General features: G+C 39.2%; 1 protein-coding gene across 1 annotated transcript; it reads left to right on the top strand.

Annotated features, from left to right (window-relative positions):
- The first annotated feature begins 1,132 nt into the window (after positions 1-1,132).
- Positions 1,133-15,886, top strand: adgrl4 (adhesion G protein-coupled receptor L4). Its single transcript, XM_067229769.1, has 16 exons — positions 1,133-1,189; positions 1,527-1,676; positions 11,160-11,309; positions 11,438-11,587; positions 12,103-12,173; positions 12,509-12,688; positions 12,826-13,009; positions 13,107-13,223; positions 13,371-13,570; positions 13,692-13,871; positions 14,093-14,296; positions 14,503-14,723; positions 14,818-14,884; positions 14,975-15,066; positions 15,286-15,454; positions 15,575-15,886. Exons 1-16 carry the CDS (start codon positions 1,144-1,146, stop codon positions 15,635-15,637), a joined length of 2,244 nt encoding a protein of 747 aa, XP_067085870.1. The 5' UTR covers positions 1,133-1,143; the 3' UTR covers positions 15,638-15,886.
- The last annotated feature ends 4,615 nt before the right edge of the window (positions 15,887-20,501 follow it).

The following is a 20,501-nucleotide window of genomic DNA, read 5'->3' as shown; positions in this document are numbered from 1 at the left end:
ACTAGAAAATGGGTCAAAGCAACCCAAGGACAACAGAAGGAGTTAAGGGGAGACACCCCAGTGAATATGGATAACATATCAACATGAAACCTTCCCAGTTGATAACTATTCAAATATTGTTTTCATTACTAGTTTCCTGTAAATGTATGTTTAAATGAGCAAATTATGCATTAAGTTGTAAAATATGATATAATTTGCATACATTTCCAGAACGTAAATCAGAACATTGGATGAAGACAGAATGAAAATCTTTGTTTAATTTTGTCAACATATTAGAGTCCAAAGTTTTTACAGAGAGCACTTTGGATATCTCTGCATATCACAAATGAATTTGTCAGTGTCAGTGCTTTACTGGTTGATCTCCAACTTAACCTGCTCCCGACCAGGTTAGGCATTCAGCATGAGCTACCACGGCGACCCGGTAACAAGTGATCCACCGTCGTGATACAGAAAACTCTGGGTTGAACCTGAAGTTACCTCGTTAACGCCAAATCTTGATTCGTAGTACAGGCCTCAGAAGTTTGTGCAAGATATTTTTTTGTGGTCAGTTTGCTAGAAAGCACCAACAAACCATAATCACAATCCCTTCTGGTATTTATTTAACGTAGTGGAATATAATGAAAAGAGAATATTTCTGAGGCAATAGCTCCAAAGATGTTATACCCGTTAGACACCAGAGGGCAGTTAACTTTGGAACGTGAACATTTATGCACAGTGTTGGAGGAAGGGAGGAGGTCATCCTTCACTGAAGCCACATTGGCAGATGTTTACACAGTGTACTGTATCCTTTCTGTTGAGAACAATGGCACAGTAGTTTGTAAAATGGCTGCCATACAGAGGCATAGTACTAACAATGTTGGTTAAAGGACCTTCATATCTTGCTGTTACCCTTACAAATATTTTACCAGAAATACTAGAGACTACAAGATACTGAACACAGAATAATATCGAACTGTGTTTTCTTCCACTGCTTGGACACACATTATAATCTGATGGGGACATGTCCCCATATACTGTTTCTGAAAGCTGATTAAAGATTAGGACAGGAAGGGTCAGGTTTAGGAAAACAGGAAAACTGATTCAAGGAAACAATACGTCACTTACCTAATTTTCAGCTAAAAGTAGTTATTTTCCAGAGCAAGCATGGAGTCTTTGCTTAAGTCCCAGATGAAACTCATACTTTTATCAGGTAAGTTATCTTATCCATTCACCTATAATAGACAGTAGCTATTATAGACTTACTGGATATAATGGTTATCTATTTATCATACTCTGTAGTTTCCGTAAATGTATGTACAGAGCAAAGGCTTAATATTGTTAACTGTGAGAAATGTGTTGTATTGTACATTTAGTAGGTCAACTGTTAAACATGTTAGCACACTATACACACAGCATAATATACAGACACAACACAGTAAAACAGTTTATTTGATCACATGTATGCTGCAAATTATTTTTGAGTTGCTTTTTATGTCATCATGTGATTTCAGGAAATTTATATTTACATAATTTTCTTTCTCACACAGCATGGCTTTACAGTGTTATAGATTCATGCACATGTTCTGACATTTGTAAGTCATGCCACATGCTTGCAACATGCAAATCCCTGAATGGATCCGACGATGCTTGCTATTGCAACCATGGATATACTGGTGATGGAATTCATTCATGCAATGGTAAAATATATAAGAACATGAAGAACAAAATATTAATTGTCTCATTGTGTTTACACCATGTACTCTTTTTAAGATGTTTCGCGATAGTGCCTTAGCAATCAGAAAAAACTATCTTTGGAAACATTGGCTATTTTACTATACACACTTACCACAAAACCTTAAACCAAACAATCAAAACATTCTAGGTGTCTCTACAAATTAGTTCAACATACAGTTTTATACAATCACTTTGACACAAATTTTAGAACCGTGATGTCCTTTTTCAAAACTGTAGACACAAAACTCACAACTGATGATCAAAATGCAAATTTTTCAAAACGCTAAGACAATTTTCAATTGCTTGGATACATTACACATACACCTTAGATCATTTGTTCATTGAACTATAATTATCTGTTCAAAATGACACAACTAAAGATCAAAGTATCACCATTTTAAAATGAAATTCACAGATAACATCTGAAATGTCTATCATTTCCTTACATTACAATGATCTAACTGCCAATTGATACTACTGCTCCAAATTATAAAGGCCGATTTATACTTCTCCGTTTTTACGGAGACGGACACAGGGAACGCCCTCTCCGACGAGGAATTCCCTCTCCGTGCCCTCTCCGAGCCCCTCGGAGAGCTCTACGTGCACCTCCTGATTTTCCTGACTATCCATCTGTCCGTCCGTCATTTTACGGATACCCCTTGGCTGTGATTGGTCCGTATTAACCCTTGTGTTGCCTTCGGGTCACATGACCCAAAGGTTCATAACGAACCATCGTTGTGTTTACCCAATTTTACCCAATACAAAAACAAATAAAAATAATTTTCTTTTAACCTTTGCAATGTGGGGGGTCTGAGACAGGCCGACGGTTAAAAGAAAATGCTTCACTTTGTTTTTGTATGCGGGAAAGTTGTCGCAATACGACGGTGGGTCACAATGACTGATGGGTCAGAATGACCCGAAGATAACACAAGGGTTAAGAACCGCTTGTGTCAGGGGCGGGGTTGCCGTGATAAACAGGACGAACAGAATCCTTTGTCCGCCATTGCTTAAGTTTTTACAATTAATATTTCAGCTAAACAGTACATGTAAATCAGCATCTGAATAAAAATGTGATGAGAAATGGGCAGTGTAGTTGCAGAAAATGTGCGTATTTTATTGATGAAACGGCTAATTTGTACATTTGCTCCGACTTCTCGATAACTTAGGTAAATAAACACTCGATTTACAAAAAAACGTTGCGCTACCTACTCTTCTGGCAGTGAATTGTTTTCAGCACCCACAGCCTTCGGAGTACTATGAATTCAACCAATCCGTCCGACTCCGTCCGTCTATCCATAACGGAGTCGGAGAAGTATAATTCGGCCTTAAGTAACTCTTGCATTTCTCAATGCATAGTTCTATAGAAAATGACAAACAATATTCCAAGTTTAGAACATGAAAGTTTCAGTATAACGAGATCCATTGACATACAATACAATAAGGCACATTTCAAGCTTTTTGGGGGCGAACATTTTCAATATATGCAAATAGTCTTTTACAACTGATTGACATCAGCTCTTAAAATCCAATTAGTGATTTCACCTGGCTAGAACTAGTTCACATTTTCCCCTGTGCTGATATGACTTACTGAAATTATGTTAGCAGTCATTTTATGCCAAGGCCTAGCAAGCTTTGCAAACACAAAATGTATGTCGTTCCCAATACTTTTGGCCACGGCTGTACATGTTTTACGTACTGTGGCATAGTTTTTGTAGCTCATTATGTTTGCTTTGACACAAAAAAAACATCAAAATGTTGTAATTTGTATCAATGATTCCACTGTGTAGTATTCTCTCTTAGTCCATTTATGGTGATTTAGTATCTTATTCATATATCATATTTTGTAGTACAATATTTAAGGATTGTACAAACAACTATATGGTGAAACTATGGGTATCTTGTGTGTGGATGATATAAGTCAATGTTCCTATGGTATTTCATGATAAATTCATTATTTGAACTAATGATTCTGCATGCACAAGGTGTCTTTAAATATATAAACATACAATGCTATGCTTTGAACATGTGACAGTCTGTGTTACAAGTAATGACTGTTTTGAGTTTTGTATCTAGAGTTTTGAAAAAGGACATCAAGGTTTTGAAATTAGTGTCAAAGTGATTGTAATAAACTATATAATTTTGAGCAGTAGTACCAATTGACAGTTAGGTCATTGTAATGTAAGGAAATGACAGACATTTCAGATGTTATGTGTGAATTGCACTTTAACCTTTAGATGCGTGAGTTCTAAATTTTTTCAATGGCCCCCACAGCGCAAGTTATTTTTCCGAAACGTAGGCACCCTACCCAAACCTGATCATTGTGTGATGTCAAAGTATCGCTGCTCTTTGTGGCTTTGGTTGTGCTTTAGTTTAATCAATGAATAATGTCAAGAATTGCATTTTGGATATCAAGAATTCTATTTTTTTATATCCAAAAAGTAATTCTGGATATAAAAAATGCATTGATTGAATGTAAAGACGACTTGCCATATTTAAGTCACTATGCGGGCTGAATTTTGTTGTTCCAAGTTGATGATGGCAAAGCCTGTATCCAGGGGCGTCGTTAGACCCTTTATACTGGGGCACTTGCCCAAGTATAAATCTGCTGTGCCCCAGTAAAATCTAAAGTTTGAGTTTTAACTATTTACTTTATTAGTCAGTGCATTAATTTACATTGATAATCCTGGAAAAAATAAACGCAGTATCCCAATCAACGCTTATTAAAAGTGTTTAATCGAAAACACAAACTTGTCAAATACCCACTGCAGCACGCACACAGAAGTCCAGGTGTCGGACTTGGCACACAAGTCAGAATTGAGAAAACAAGAAAACATTACATTTAGTCTTTTTTTTTTGCAGACGCTCTTATCCAGAGCAAAAGCTTGGATTACAAAACTAAAGATAGTTTCTAAATGATAGGCCTACCGATCATCTTATTTTGACTAACATAACAGAGAACATAACATAACAGAGAACATAACATAGATTTCCATAGCTATGCGGATGACACACAACTATATATATCCACTGAACCCAACGATGCAACGGCCATCAATTCCATTACCAACTGCCTGTTGGCAATAAACAAATGGATGAATGATAACTTTCTTAAATTAAATGAAGACAAAACCGAAGTCCTACTATGTGGCCCCAAATCCAAAAAAGAGATGCTTACTAAGAATCTAGGAGGCTTAACCCCCTGTCTTAAACCAGAGGTGACGAGTCTCGGTGTAATCCTGGACGACTGAATTTCAACTCTCACATTAATAAAGTGACCAAAACAGCTTCTGAGGAATATAGCAAAGGTACGACCATTCATAAACCAAAATGATGCAGAGAAGTTAATTCATGCTTTTATATCCAGCCGGCTGGACTACTGTAACGCACTTTTCACTGGTCTTCCCAAGAAAACCACTGAAAGACTACAGCTCATTCAAAATTCTGCAGCTAGATTATTAACCAAAACAAAAAGGAGAGAACACATTAGTCCTGTCCTAGCTACTTTACACTGCCTCCCCGTTACCTTCAGAATTGACTTTAAGGTCCTTTTCCTTTTTTACAAAGCTCTACACGGACAAGGACCTAGCTACATTGCTAACTCCCTTATAAACTACACACCAGCTAGAACACTCCGATCATCAAATGCAGGCCTATTAGAGGTCACCAGAAGCAGTCATAAGAAGTTTGGTGATTTGGCCTTTGTCAATTACGCCCCAAAACTATGGAACAAATTACCCATAAATATTAGGGAAGCAAATACGCTAGACATTTTTAAAAGACAGCTTAAAACCTACCTTTTTACCGAAGCATTTATGTAATTTTATCTCAGAAGGGTTTTACTACTTTTATTAGTTATATTATTGTTTTTATAATTTGCTATTTTAATTATTACTTTTATCACTTGTATTATCGTTTTTATTGATTTTATGTAAAGCACCTTGAGCTACAATTCTTGTATGAAATGTGATATGTAAATAAAGTCTTACTTACTTACTTACTTGACTAAAACATAAAAACAATATTACATGAAGCTCAAAAAAACAGTAGGCTATTTGTCCTCAAATGAATGCGAAAAAAATTGTGATGTGTAATGTTTTAACTGAAGACCAGGTCTGACTGATTTGCATTTTCATGATTTTGTCGTTAAAGAGCATGGTGACTTGAAAAGGGAAATGCAATTGACAAGGGGCGCTGTTTAGCTTGTTTAGCTTACTTACATTTGAATTTTGTCTGCTGCACAGCTTTGTCTTTGACTATGAGATGACATTTTCAAATAGTTAGAACGTGTATTTTAATTTGAGCGGACAGAGCCCACGTTAACGGAGGTAAACGACGCGGTGGAGGAGTTTGTGTTTACATACGTGATGCGTGGTGCCAGGACGCTGTGATAGTATGCAGACACTGTTCACCACTGGCGGAGTTTATGATCATAAAGTGCCGTCCTTTCTATCTGCGGAGGGAATTTACTGCGGTTTTGCTAATCGCGGCATATATCTCTCCAACCTCCAGCAGCAGTGACAGGAATGCGGCACTTTGTGAACTATATCAGGCCATCAGCGAACAACAGACAGCACACCAAGATGGATTTACTATCGTCGCTGGAGATTTTAAATCATGCTGATCTTATTAAGACTGTTCACAACAATGGAGAAAAACACCTTGGACTTGGTCTATACCTCACACAAAGGACCATAGAAGCCCTCCCCCACATCGGACTTTCCGACCACATCACTGTTATGCTAATGCATATAGGCCCAGAGTGAAAGTGGAAAAACCGCTTCGGAAAGAGATTTCAGTGTGGCCGGATGGATCAAGGTTTGCTCTTCAGGACTGTCTTGCCACAACAGACTGGGGCATGTTCAATCAAGCAGCTACACACAGCAACCACATAGACAATGAGGAGCTTACAGACACTGTTTTCTCTTACATCCGCAAATGCACAGATGATGTGACCCACACAAAGACCATCATCACTCGGGCTAACAAGAAGCCATGGCTAACAGGAGCTGTCCATCGGCTGCTGAGGGCCAGATACAAAGCCTTCAGAGCCAGGGATAGAATTGGCCTGAGAACAGCGAGAGCCAGCCTGACCCGTGACATCAGAAGAGCAAAACAGGACTACTCAAAAAAGATAACCAGCCACTTCAAGGACAGCAGAGACACGCGCAGCCTGTGGCAGGGCATCCAGACCATAACGGATTCCAAGCCTGCATCACAGGCCTGCGACGACAACATCTCTCTGCTCAACGACCTCAACAGCTTCTTTGCACGGTTCGAAGCAATAAATAACACAAGCCCACAGAAAACTCCACCCCCCACGACCAGGCTATGTGCCTGTCTGTCGAAAGTGTGAAGAGGGCACTCTCCACTATCAACCCCCACAAAGCAACAAGCCCAGACAACATTCCAGGCCGTGTACTGAGGGACTGCGCAGAGGAGCTTAAGGATATCTTCACGGATATCTTCAACACTTCTCTGAGTCAAGCTGCTGTTCTATCACATTTCAAGACCTCCATCATCATACCTGTGCCAAAGAAACTGGCTTCATCCTGCTTCAATGACTATCGCCCTGTGGCACTGACCCCCATCATTATGAAGTGCTTTGAAGCAACACTGAACACCCACCACTGACCATCGATGGTGCTCCTGAGCAGCACCAAATTCCTGGGTGTGCACATCAGTGAGGACCTCTCCTGGGCCACCAACTCTGCATCACTGGCGAAGAAGGCCCAGCGGCGCCTCTACTTCCTCTGCAAGCTCAAGAGAGCGAAAGCTCCCATACCCATCCTGAACACATTCTACCGGGGCACCATTGAAAGCATCCTGTCCAGCTGCATCACTGTGTGGGGCAGTATCTGCACTGAACACAGCAGGAAAGCACTGCAATGCATAGTGAACAAGCTGGTAAGATCATTGGTGCCCCACTTCCGTCCTTGCAAGACACTTACACCACCCGCCTCACCCGGAAAGCTATCTCGATTGCGAGTGACACCAGCCACCCCACACACAGTCTGTTCAGCCTCCTACCCTATGGAAGAAGGTATAGCAGCCTCCGTTGCTGCACCACCAGACTCAGAAATAGCTTCATACTCCAAGCTGTCAGGAAGCTAAATTCTCTCCCCTCACTCCCCCCAGCCATATCCTCCAGTCTGACAGGAAGCTGAAATCCCCCCCCCCCCCTAAAATCACTCAGGACCCTGCAACAAACTGTCTCTTGCACTTTTATCACTTGTATTACTTTTACACTTCACAGAAACTTATGCTGCTGTACATGAATTTGTATGTTTACTTAGTATTAGGAAATGTCTTGTCTTATCTGTTGTGCTTGTGCACTTTATATGTTTCACCATGGGAGAGTGGGAAACGTCCTATCGATTCCTTTGTATGTCTTGACATTTACATTTAGCAGATGTTCTTATCCATAGCGACTTACAGTAAGTACAGGGACATTCTCCCCAAGGCAAGTAGGGTGAAGTGCCTTGCCAAGGACACAACGTCATTTTTGCACAGTGGGGAATCAAACCAACAACCTTCTGATTAATAGCCTGACTCCCTAACCGCTCAGCCATCTGACCCCCATCTGACATCTGAAGAAATTGACGATAAAGCTACTACTACTACTATAATGAAAATGATCATGCATTTCTGATATAGCATTATCATTTGAATATAGTCCTCATGGGCTTCCATATGTAGTAGCTGCTTTATGTGATTATTCAAATTATGGTTTGTTTGCATGGTACTGATGTCAAAATATATATATATAATGTTTTCAGATATTTTAAGAGTTTTCCAATGCTTGTTTGTGTAGTGTAATATTTTGCTGGTTTGGTGTAAGGTTTTGTGGTTAGTGTGTAGAGTTGAGCAAAAATAGCCAGTAGTTTCAAAGATAATGTTTTCTTTAATAAGAATCTTGTAAAATTAGCCTGAAAACGCCTAGACAGCATACCCAAAGTAAATTGAAAGCTGTTCTTGAACCATTTGGAGTACATGCACGACTGTGTTCTCTTTTGAAAGGTGACAATCTGAAGTTATTTCCCCTGTTGTCAGCACCCCTGTCAGTCCTACTGGTGTTGAGTAATAGAAGCTTGAACACAAGGAAAGTGAAAGTTTCTATTTCCGCCAAGATTTTATTTGGAAAACAGAGGCCTGAAGAGGCCTAGAGGTGGTAGGTATGAGCTGGAAGACAGAATTGAGATTCAATGCTAGGGCATTGAATCTCCTATTGGGTCAAACAAGGTTTCAATCGAAAGGGCAGAGTGTAGCTGCCATCTTGACACTCCAATCGTAAATATTCTAATCACATCTCTTTCAATGAGCGATAGTGCGTGAGAGAGTGCAAAAATTGAATTGGCGAAGGCAGAATGAAGCAACAAGATCGTGGCTATGTGTGGATATAATTCATTATTTTGGACGAACTACTCAACATGGTTAGATAGTTTGGACCTTTGGGAATGTAACCAGCCCATGTTTGTTGGGATTTTTTGCATACCTGGACCACGCTGAACCTTTTAGGCTGAGTAGAGTCGTTTGCTTTGTTTAGATATTGGTGACCGGACAAAGACGTTGACTGTACTTGACTTGATCTTGAAATGGATTCTTTCAAGAGAATTGTAGCTTTCCAATGATGTATGGCATGTGTAGCAGTCTGAAATTATATATTTTTTAATTGAGTGCATAGTAACTGGTAGGAGGGGGCAGCGTTTCCGGCCCGCTGGAGGGCCTCGAACAGGTTTCAAGTAAGGAAAATCAAGTGTACTTGTTTGAGTTTAAATTTAGCCATCATAACATTTAAGACTCCAATATGTAACCTATACTGCTAACACTTAATACAATTTAATTACATAGCAATTCCTATACACTAGCAATGTTTTACCATAGGTAGTTCTAAGTAGTTACTTTCTGTCATGCTACTGTATGACGGTTATTGGAACCTTAAAATAAATTGTTGCCTAATCTTGTTACATTCTCAGATTCTACTCACCATCCTGAATCATTTTCACTCCTCAATATAATAGAAACTACTTTAGGATTTCACCTCCAATGAGTCATCAGCTTATCAACCTTGAGATCAGAGGCGTTGAAGACATAAAACTCTACTGGGGCACCGGCCCCTAATTCATATCCCTTTTTTCTTTCAAGCTTGCTGTGCATAATGCACTAATAGGCTATAGAAACTCCCCTTGCTTAATCCACTATACAACAGTTCAGGGACGCAAGTTTGATATCAGCTTTGGCAAGGACATCAATAGCTAATGCAAGCGCGCACATTTTTTTCGCATTCATTTGAGCGCAAATACTGTTTTTTTGAGCTTCATGTAATATTGTTTTTATGTTTTTGTCAAAATAAGATGAACAGTAGGCCTATCATTTAAAAACCATCTTTAGTTTTGTAATGTTTTCTTAGCCTACCTCAATTCTGACTTGTGTGCCGAGTCCGACACCTGGGGGTTTTCCAGAAAACAGGTTATGTGACATACCCGGGTACATTGTAGCAATGTTGCTGGTGGGTTAACTTACCCGGTTATGTTGCATAACCTGCTTTCTGGAATACCCGCTGGACTTCTGTGTCCGTGCTGCAGTGGCTATTTGGCAAGCTCAGAAGAGCGTGCTGACATGGAATTCTGCATGCATATAGGTTTGTGTTTTCGGTTAAACACTTTTACAAGCATTGATTGGGATACTGTGTTCATTTTTTTCCGGGATTATCAATCTAAATTAATGCACTGACTAATGAAGTAAATTGTTAAAACTCAAACTTTAGATTTTACTGTGGCACAGCAGATTTACACTGGGGCACGTGCCCCAGTAAAAAGGGTCTAACGACGCCCCTGCTTGAGATTCTCTAAAAGTATTGATAGATCATTTTGTGTTTGTTGGGTTCTTTTAGTTTGTCATCTTGTGCATTTATACTTAAACTTAACTTAAACTTCAATAAAGTTTAAATATAAATAATCAAAAATATAGTTTCAGCATGAAATCCTTGTTTTGCTTTTTGTGCTATGTTGGTTTAAAAGTCTGGAATGTTATGGGCACATTTCCTGTTGAGTATTGTAACCTCCCATTACTGGAAGCAAAGGATATCCCTTCCCGGATAAAGTTTTTACACAGGGTATTGTGTCCATCATATCCCTTGAAACGAATACAACAATAGAAAGTCATATTGTGTTACTTCCAACTTACTACTATTGCTTAAGCCTGTTGCAATATACTTTCAAGGGCATATGATATTTGATGACTATGTAAAGACCAGTCAGGGAGTACCTGGTCAACTTGAAGCTAAATAATGTTTGAAGCACTAATTGAAATGTCTGTTTTGGAAAAACGTATTTAATAACTTGGTATGGAACCCTAACCTTAACACCCAATTTACATTATTCCACTTAATTGTAGTTATTACATGTATTTATTCTGGTTTCCTTTCTCTTTGTTTCTCACCACCACAGATGATGATGAGTGCCAGAATGTCACAAATATCTGTGGGTCCAACACTGACTGTACCAACACAGTGGGGAGCTACTATTGCACCTGTTTGTCAGGGTACGCATCAACAGGACTGTACCAATTCCAACCAAATGATGGGACCGAGTGCACTGGTAAAGTTTTCTTCATAAAATGTATTATTTTGTATTTCTCTCTTTTTATATATATAAGTAGACAAGTTTTCTCTGGATACTTGGTGTATTGTTAATCCAGCGATTTATCTTTCCATACTGGTTTTCAGATATAGATGAGTGCAAGAGCACTCAGGTCTGTGGACCATTCTCTCTCTGCCACAATACAAATGGGTCTTTTTTTTGCACCTGCGACAGAGATTACATCCTAGTATCAGGTGCTAAGCGGTTCCATCCAGAAAAGGGTGGACCTTGTCATGGTAAGTGTGTGTGAATATCAACTTTTCTGATCACTTGATCACATACAGATGTCCACCTTTTTTCCAACCTATTTCAATGTTCCTCCCTCTCAACCACACATGCTGAAAGGAAATGGGTAATAGTGAAAAGTTACATGGGCTAGAGGTCAGTGCAGCAGACAGTTGCACTGACCTCAGTGTCATAGACAGTTCTATGACATTGTCATCATGACAGTAGCAAATTATATCCTTGTGCCTCCAATTTGAAAACAGCCACATTTAACGAGTTCCGTGTCCTCGTAGGGATGGGGTTACTACAGTAGGTGGTGAGCAGAGGTGGACGAAATGCTTGAGCTGAATAGGGTGCAGGGTTTACATGGAATAATTTATGTAGCTAGAGCACCATAAGGAAGAGCCTTTTGGATATAAATGGCAATATCAATTCTTGTGTTATAAGATTTTTTTTCTCTCTCTCTATTTATGATCATAAAATGTTTTTATCATTTGTTATACAATTTATTAAACACTTTTTTCAGAACATCCTAAGAAAAACTGTCACGAACATCCCTTGTGCATAGCACAAACTGTTAACAAAGTCCTTGAACATGTAAGCAGACACTTCTCGAACTGTTTATAAACTGTTTATTATTAGTATTAGCTAGACTTTGTTCCTTTTGTATAGTTAGACCACATATTTAAGCTTTAAGATTCCTATATTTTTAATGTATGCACCTTCCTGCCAAAGTAAATTCCTTGTTTGTGCAAACTTTCATAGCGATCAAAACCCTTTCTGATTCTTCTGATTTTGCAAATATGATGGAAATATGTGAGGATGCTGCCCTCTGCTGGGTTGACAAACATGTTCTCATGTGTTTTGTATTAAGACCAAAGAAAACTTAGAAAGGGTTTGAGCTCATTAAAATGTATTTCTCACAATTGTAGATGGGCAACCTTACAGAGCCCCATAACATGTTGGACGAGATCATCAGGCACACACGAGAAGAGTTGACTCCAGTTGATGTGATCTCATTTGTGGAGGCCCTGTGTCGATCCACCTCACTTTTGAGTGTAGTGGGGAAGAACCAAACCACTAAACCATTCATGACCAAGGCCACTCTCTCTGTAACAATTTGTATACACCATCTCATCTATACATCAGCTACAGAATATTATCTCAACTTCAGTGTATTTCTTTAATTTAAATACATTTAATTGTATACATCTCAGTACTACTCATACAAGCTGCTATTCTTTTTCAGAAATTTGTAAAGGCTGTAAACAACCTGGTGAAAAAGGATGAGTTGGTTGCCTGGAGCAAAATTGAAGGAGATAAACGGGACTACACAATCACCAAACTCCTCCACACTGTGGAGGAGAACATATTGATACTGGCAAGAAACTATCAAACTACCACCGATCTGGAGATCACAGAAAGTGAAATAGGTAAGCAGCACATTGACATCTGTTGTCAACTAAATCTTTTAATGTGAAAAATGATGTGCAAATACTTTTATTAATGCTCTCTTTCTTTTAAATACAGAAATAAAACTTTTTACATTGGATGCCCACCATACCCGGAAAAGCAAGTTATCAGTTTCAATAGGTGGAGAACATATCAGTTTAACACCAAACGATGACCAAGATGGTGACAAAAATGGTAAGATGTTTTGGAAATGATGTGTATATTTAACATTTGGCACATATTAAGTTGTTTTTAATTAAACTCAAACTTTACTTTCAACACAATTCATCTATTTAACCTGAAAAACAACAACATTCTTCTACTTTTTCTTCTGTATATCAGGAAGCGTGTCAGTGGTGTTTGTTCGGTATGACAGCATAGGTGATATAATGAAACCCAACACTGACCCCAGTGTTATGGATTACGCACACTACGCTGGAACAGGAGGAATCACGGTCAACTCCCAAGTCATAGCAGTGGCTATCAAACCTGTTGACATGTACCAGCTTGACCGTGTAACATTCACCCTCAGACACACAATGGTATTAGCAGTCAAAGTCCCATGGCAGATCTGATGCTGTCTGTTGGCAAAATATTCACCGCTAATTCATGCTGTTAGTTCAAAAAAAAAAATCACAATACCATTCTTTCTTTTCACTGAAGCCAATCAACACAAACGAAGATGCAACCAAATGTGCTTTCTGGGAGTATGATCCAGGCAGCTTGAAAGGGCACTGGGCTACACATGGCTGTGACCATGTGGATGTCAACAGCACTACCACCACATGCTCCTGTAACCACCTCACGCACTTTGCAATTCTCATGTCATCGGGACGTGCCAATGTAAGTGGCCACCAACTGATCCACCAACATAAGTTCCGTTGCAAAATGACTGTGCTGTAGAGTGTAGACCACACGATGAGAGGCATTGCCTGTTTTATTACGGGAGGGTTTGACTGTCAAATTGACCCTGTGAAATCAAAGTAATATCAAACAAGTCGTATATGTAGTACAATTCTATTTTATGGTAGCCTTTTAAACTCATGCTTTGTACCCCTATGCAGTTGTTGGCCCACCACAACATTCTGACCAGGATCACTCAGCTGGGGATGATTATCTCTATTATCTGTCTGTCCATGTGTATCTTCACCTTTTGGTTCTTTACTGAGATCCAGAGTACCAGAACCACTATTCACAAGAACCTGTGCTGCAGCCTCTTTATGGCAGAATTCATTTTCCTGATTGGAATCAATATGAACACCCATAAAGTGAGACCTGTACTATTCAATGAAACCCATTTGTGAATGTGGGCATGGTGTGCATCTGTGTGTATATTTGAGTGAGTATGTTCGTGGATGTTTTTTTGCATTTGAAACCTAATTCAGTCACCCTTGTCTTCTATAATTGCATAGGTGTAAAGTGTTATTCCTACTATTTTAAAGACTTCTCTTTGTCTTTTTGTCTCTGGTATCAGCTTTTCTGTTCCATTATTGCTGGCCTCCTCCATTATTTCTTCTTAGCTGCTTTTGCCTGGATGTGCATCGAGGGGATTCATCTTTACCTTATAGTTGTTGGTGTTATTTACAACAAAGGGTTCCTGCATCGCAACTTCTACATTTTTGGCTATGGAAGCCCAGCTGTGGTGGTGGCCATTTCGGCTACACTCGGCTCCAAGTATTATGGTACCAATAAAGTGTAAGTGCAAAAAAAGGTAATGCTAATTTGTTAAATGAAAATACCTATTTATGAATAGTTCCATGGTTATAATATAATGTTCTTTTCACATAAGGTGTTGGCTGAGCACGGAAAATAACTTCATTTGGAGTTTTATTGGGCCTGCCTGCCTGATCATTCTAGTAAGGTCTTTTTAAGCCCTGAAAATGTGCAAACGATTATGTTTCATCTTCATTGTCACTGTATCCATCTTTGATTCTCTCCCATCTAAGGTGAATCTATTGGCTTTTGGAGTGATTATCTACAAAGTGTTCCGTCATACTGCTGTGAAAAAGCCTGAAATTAGCCATTATGAAAATATAAGGTAAATCTCATGCAGTATAAAGCCACAAGGGACATATGGGGTGTGACCTGTCCATATTGTGATGTGTTCGGTCCCTGATGAGAGACTCACTTTAGTATGTCTAAAGGGGTAGCATTCTTGCTATACTTTTTAGATCAAATGTATCACGTCTTGAGGTTTATGACAAGCAGTAAAACAATAATATGGCCTATGATGACATAAGCATGTATTTTACCTTAGGTCCTGTGCCCGTGGTGCCCTTGCCCTCCTGTTTGTCCTTGGTGCCACCTGGACATTTGGCGTGCTCCACATCCTTAACGAGACCATGCTCTCTGCTTATCTATTCACAATTGCAAACACCTTCCAAGGGATGTTTATCTTCATCTTCCTCTGTGTCTTATCTAGAAAGGTAATCATAAAGTTAATTAGTTGTATCTGATCATATACTTAAACTGCTTTTTGAGGTAAATTTGAATGTTATCTGTTTAATTTCAGACATATTAAACATATTCCTTTTTCTCTTCTCTAGATTCAAGAGGAATATTACAGGCTGTTCAAAAATGTCCCTTGTTGTTTTGAATGCCTGAGATAAACAAATCAAGTAATCGGATATCACGATGGGTCTCAAGTTTTTTGAGTGGCATGTAGCCTACTGTACAGTGGCTTGCTGTTTTTTTCACAAGCTGCTTTAAATTGTGAAGGCAACAATAGACATTATGCATTTTCAATACTGTAAAAATACAATTTACTTATTTAATAAATCAAATAAACAAAATAAAAAAAATAAACCATTGTCACTTAGCAAATACAGTATATGATATGTAAAAACTAAATAAAATAATCAGTGAAAATAAAAATTTCTCTTTGTCCAATATTTATATAAGAAACATTTGTAACATTAACTTCACTAGTGCACAGTGCCCGTGATGCAGTCGGTGAGTAAGATGATGTCGGCGAGACACATACAGATTCCTGAAACTATGAATCAACAGTGCCCGTGACGAAGTAGGGGCACTTAACCTGTAGACCCGGTGCCATTTAAACTCCGACCAGAATGAGCGACGCAAACTCGCGAGGCGAGTTGAAGGGTTTACAGTTTATAAAAAAACATCTGCGCAGCCGAACTAGCGCTCCCGCACGCTTTCCCCTTCTGCGGCGTTTCACTGCTTGAGCAAAGCCTAGCGCGGCTTTGACTATAATACCCACTAATTCTGCCGCTTGGAGCAGAAAAATGGGAAATAAATCCACAGGAGTTGTTTCCCTGATGTTAAAAAGTGTGTCTCTTGTTAGAGAACTCCGGAAGTCTTGGCAGAACACTGAATCAACAGACAAAACAGGACGCACCAACTTGCCGAGGCTGCCATCATCGATGCCAGCTTGGATCGAGTGTTACTCCTCTATTGTACACCCGAAAATCATTGTGCTAGTTTTCAGGCATTTGGGACTGGTTTTGAGCACTCGTTGGGCTGGAAATATTTGCTTGAACAAGTGCACCAAAGTCAGGTTGAATGTCTGAGGTGGATATGCGAAGGACAGCTGACAGGTCTGTGAGAGAGGATCTGTATCTGGATATGTTGATTTTCATCACTGAGAATGTTTGTTCACATACGTAGGTAGATTCAAAGAGAACCAACATCTTCTGAGTATGCCTCCTCATGTGTGGAAAGTTCTCCTTTTTGAGAAAATAATACAAATCCAACAGTGACACTGACTTTAAGCGCTCTGCCAGTAATGTATCAGACTGCATGTCAATGAGTTTGAGCTGAACATCACTGGGTGCATTATCTACGGTGGCCCTGAAGTGCAAAACACACCCATTACAGTTTTTCTCGATTGGTTACACACATTTTCTGAATGCATACCTCATACTCAGAACTCTACACACAAATCAAAAAAACACACACACAATGGGCAAAACCCCTCACTTCTCCTGCAAAATTAAACTTAACATTCAAAACAATGTTATTTAATCTCAAAATTGTATTTTGTTTTCAAATGACAAACACAAACCATCATATGAATAGACATTTATAAGAACCATTTGAACACTGATGTGTTCAATGTAAAACACCATGATGAATGGAAAACACTTCTTCTTCATTCATCAAAGTGAGTTAGGCCTTTTTTTGTTCAGTGTTACACTTACTACAGACAGTACATACATAAGTGTGTTGTAAAATATTTGAAAATATTGTTTTTATACTCAGCACACAGAAATACACGGTAACAAATATATTTTACGTATTTTTCCCAGAAAAACAATGTACACAGTGTACATCCCAACCAACACAAACTTGCCCATACAGTGGTCTACATACAAAACAACAGAATAATTTACTGTATAGTGTATACAGTTACATTATTATTATTTTTCTTTGTATTTGCCGTAATGTTATGGCGTTATTTTCTAGGACCATGTTCATGATTTCAGTTTCCTGTTCAGGAGACAGAAGACGTTCCCGACCACCTTGTGTTGGTAATCTTTCAGTTCTGCCAAACAAATAGTAAAATACTGTAAATACTGTGTAGGAATACAAAGTAGGAATACATTTTCCAAATACTTGAAACATACTTTATTTTTACAGTCCTACAGAACAGTCCACAGGCAATACTGTACTATTGTACTCATTGAGTACTGTATTGATATGCAGTAGGCCTACTGCAATTTTGTAGTGAGAGTAGATTTCTTACCTATTCTCATTTCGGAAAGTCCGGATGATGGATGCTACAGTGTACTTGCTCAAATTTGGCTGTACTCTTTGCCCAGCCTCCCTCATTGTTAGACCATGGTTGACCACATGGTCAACCAAAGCGGCTCGGAAAAAAGTGTGTTTTAGAACTGAAATTTGAGTGTAAAGCAGGAATTGTGCTTGTAGTTTAGCAGAATTGGTTCATGGGGTAGGTGCATGAGTTACATGTTGTGGTCATTGTGTCTCAAGTACCAGTATTTGTGTGTAAACAATTGAGAAAAACTGTAATTTATCGGAACTTCCTATCACTAGAACGAGGAATATAGATTTGTATATTCGAAACCTTATTTTTCAAAAGCGCAGAAAATATTAGTTTTTCGAAATCCGATTTTCAAGTATTTGTATGCTTGCGCCTTTCAATTCTGTGACCTCACTGTTCACACCTTTCAATTTTGCACGCTCACACAGTTGACCTTGTTTCATCGCCAAATTAGTGTAAAAAAGCTTGTCAAAGCCGTACAGAGATTTTCAAGCAAGGCAGGAGGGGGGTGGGGGCTTTGGGGGGCGGGGTCCATGGACCAGAATCCTTTTAGCTGATTTGCTAGCGAACCGTGCGCTTGCTTCAGTTGGACTCAGTCAGTCCCTGCTAGACAGTGTAAAAACATAGAAGACAAACCTGGGGAGTATTCCATCAACGTCGCTAACGAAAGCCACGCTTGCATGAAAAAGCCTTGCTTAGGTAAACATCAACTTAGACTTAAGCCGTTCCACTAACGTTCCGTTCCACTAACAAGCAATGCTAATTCAAGGTAGACCTCAATAAACTTAGATTGTGCGCGCACACGGAGAACAGAAGCAGTCCAGACCAGGCGATCATCGAAAATAAGAGTTATGTCGCAAAAAGCAGAGCGTAAACCAGCAGTGGTGTTATTTTCAACAGCGTAACTGGATTTTGAGTGTTATCCTCAAATGTCAATATTGCCACTATTAACAGGGAAAGGTGGACGATCTGACAAAACATTGTTGACCATTTAAATGCGTAAATTGTAGGCCTACCAAATCTACTTAAAATAACTACTGCATTTAAGCCTACTGATAATTTGCGTAATTTGATGAGCTGTCTGAAACCGTTCTTACAGTAATCACTGGCTGATATTCTCAACAGGAGGTTGAGAATAATTGCCAAAAAAAGAACGTGGCAGCAATTGAAAATGTTATTTGGATGTAGGTTATGTATGAATTCAAAACACTGCAGAAGGCCATGGTTTGGACTTGATGTGGGCTAATAATGTTTTTTGTCTTCACATCTTGAACAAAAGTTAATTTAATTACTTCAAAATAACTTTGCCATACATTTCTTAACTGATAGGCTAAATACTGAGCTTTAAAATAGGGAACGATGACCATGACTAAAATGGGGATTCACTAAAATAAGTAGTATTGCACAGATCCCAGCACAGACTTCCAGATCAGAAGGTGACCCAAACTGTATCACATTTTGCTTGGCAGAACATTCATTTAAATTCACTTACATATTTAATCCAAATCCAATTATTACTATTCTGCCTGACAGTGTTTGGACGGCTGCCCCATAACCTAAATGTACACCTGTACATTATGGAAAGATTTCCAATTAACATTGTCTGCCTCCACAGGTCCAGGTGGGGTTTGGACAGTGGCAGACTCTGGCTGTTTGAAGGTCAGGGGTGAAAACATTTAAAGGGCTGTTACTGCACGACATGGGACCTAACCAGTGTAACAATGGGAATGGGACCACGGCCTCACTTTGGGAAAGCATGCTCTAGTGGGCACAGTAGGGGAGACTGTTGGGCACAGCATCTTATTTTCTCATTTGGAAAAGGCACTTCATAACAGCACCCTTTTCCATTGGAAGTACGGTGCATGGGAACAGTAAAGTTTAGACCATTGTAAGGGAACCTTATAGGGCACTACATCACATTTTCTCCACTATAAAGTAGTGATGTGTCGTTCGTGAACGATTCGTTCATTTTGAACGAATCCTTACAAGGACTCGAGAGTAACGAATTCTCTCAAAGAGTGATTCGTTCATTTTCTCGTGGCCGCGCATCGGGACTGTTGCATAGTCGTCCAAGTATACAGAAATTATTCGTTCATTTCCCGACTCGGTCTTCGGGTACGAGTTTTTGGATAATTTTTCACGTGACCTGCATAGGTTCTGTAGTGGTAGCTAGAGGAAACGCTAGAGGGAACGATTCGTTCATTTCCCGACTCGGTCTTTCTACGAGTCTTTGGATCATTTTTCACGTGACCTGCATAGGCTCTGTAGTGGTAGCTAGTGGAAACGAATGATTCGTTCATTTCCCGACTCGGTCTTTCTACAAGTTTTTGGATCATTTTTCCCGTGACCTGCATAGGCTCTGTACTGGAGAAAACGAATGATTCGTTCATTTCCCGACTCGGTCTTTCTACGAGTCTTTGGATCCTTTTTTCACGTGACCCGCATTGTATTTTTTAGTAGAGGAAACAGTTTCCTCATTCCCTTTTGTGTGGCCGCTGTTTTAGTAAGACGTGAATGATATTCGCTCCAGTCATCATACTGACTGGTTTTGTTATTTTCACTTTACATTTACACTTACAGTTTAGTGCAGTGTAATTGTTTGCTGTGATAATTAAATGCTAGTGTGATAATAAATGACCAAATCATACAAACTGTCATGATACATTATTTTAATGCAGCAATTTCTTTCAAAATAGTATCTGCTGGTGCACATGTCATGCACTAAC

The sequence above is a fragment of the Osmerus mordax genome, chromosome 26 (genome assembly GCF_038355195.1).
Source record: "Osmerus mordax isolate fOsmMor3 chromosome 26, fOsmMor3.pri, whole genome shotgun sequence".
In the NCBI taxonomy this organism is placed as follows: Eukaryota; Metazoa; Chordata; class Actinopteri; order Osmeriformes; family Osmeridae; genus Osmerus; species Osmerus mordax.
This window is presented reverse-complemented; position numbering and strand designations above follow the sequence as displayed.

Bases quoted from the DNA above. Each gene is read 5' to 3' on its own strand.
- adgrl4 (XM_067229769.1), top strand. From the start codon at position 1,144: ATGGAGTCTTTGCTTAAGTCCCAGATGAAACTCATACTTTTATCAG. The intron at 11,310-11,437 runs GTAAAGTTTTCT...ACTGGTTTTCAG, and splicing joins TGATGGGACCGAGTGCACTG to ATATAGATGAGTGCAAGAGC. The intron at 13,872-14,092 runs GTAAGTGGCCAC...ACCCCTATGCAG, and splicing joins TGTCATCGGGACGTGCCAAT to TTGTTGGCCCACCACAACAT.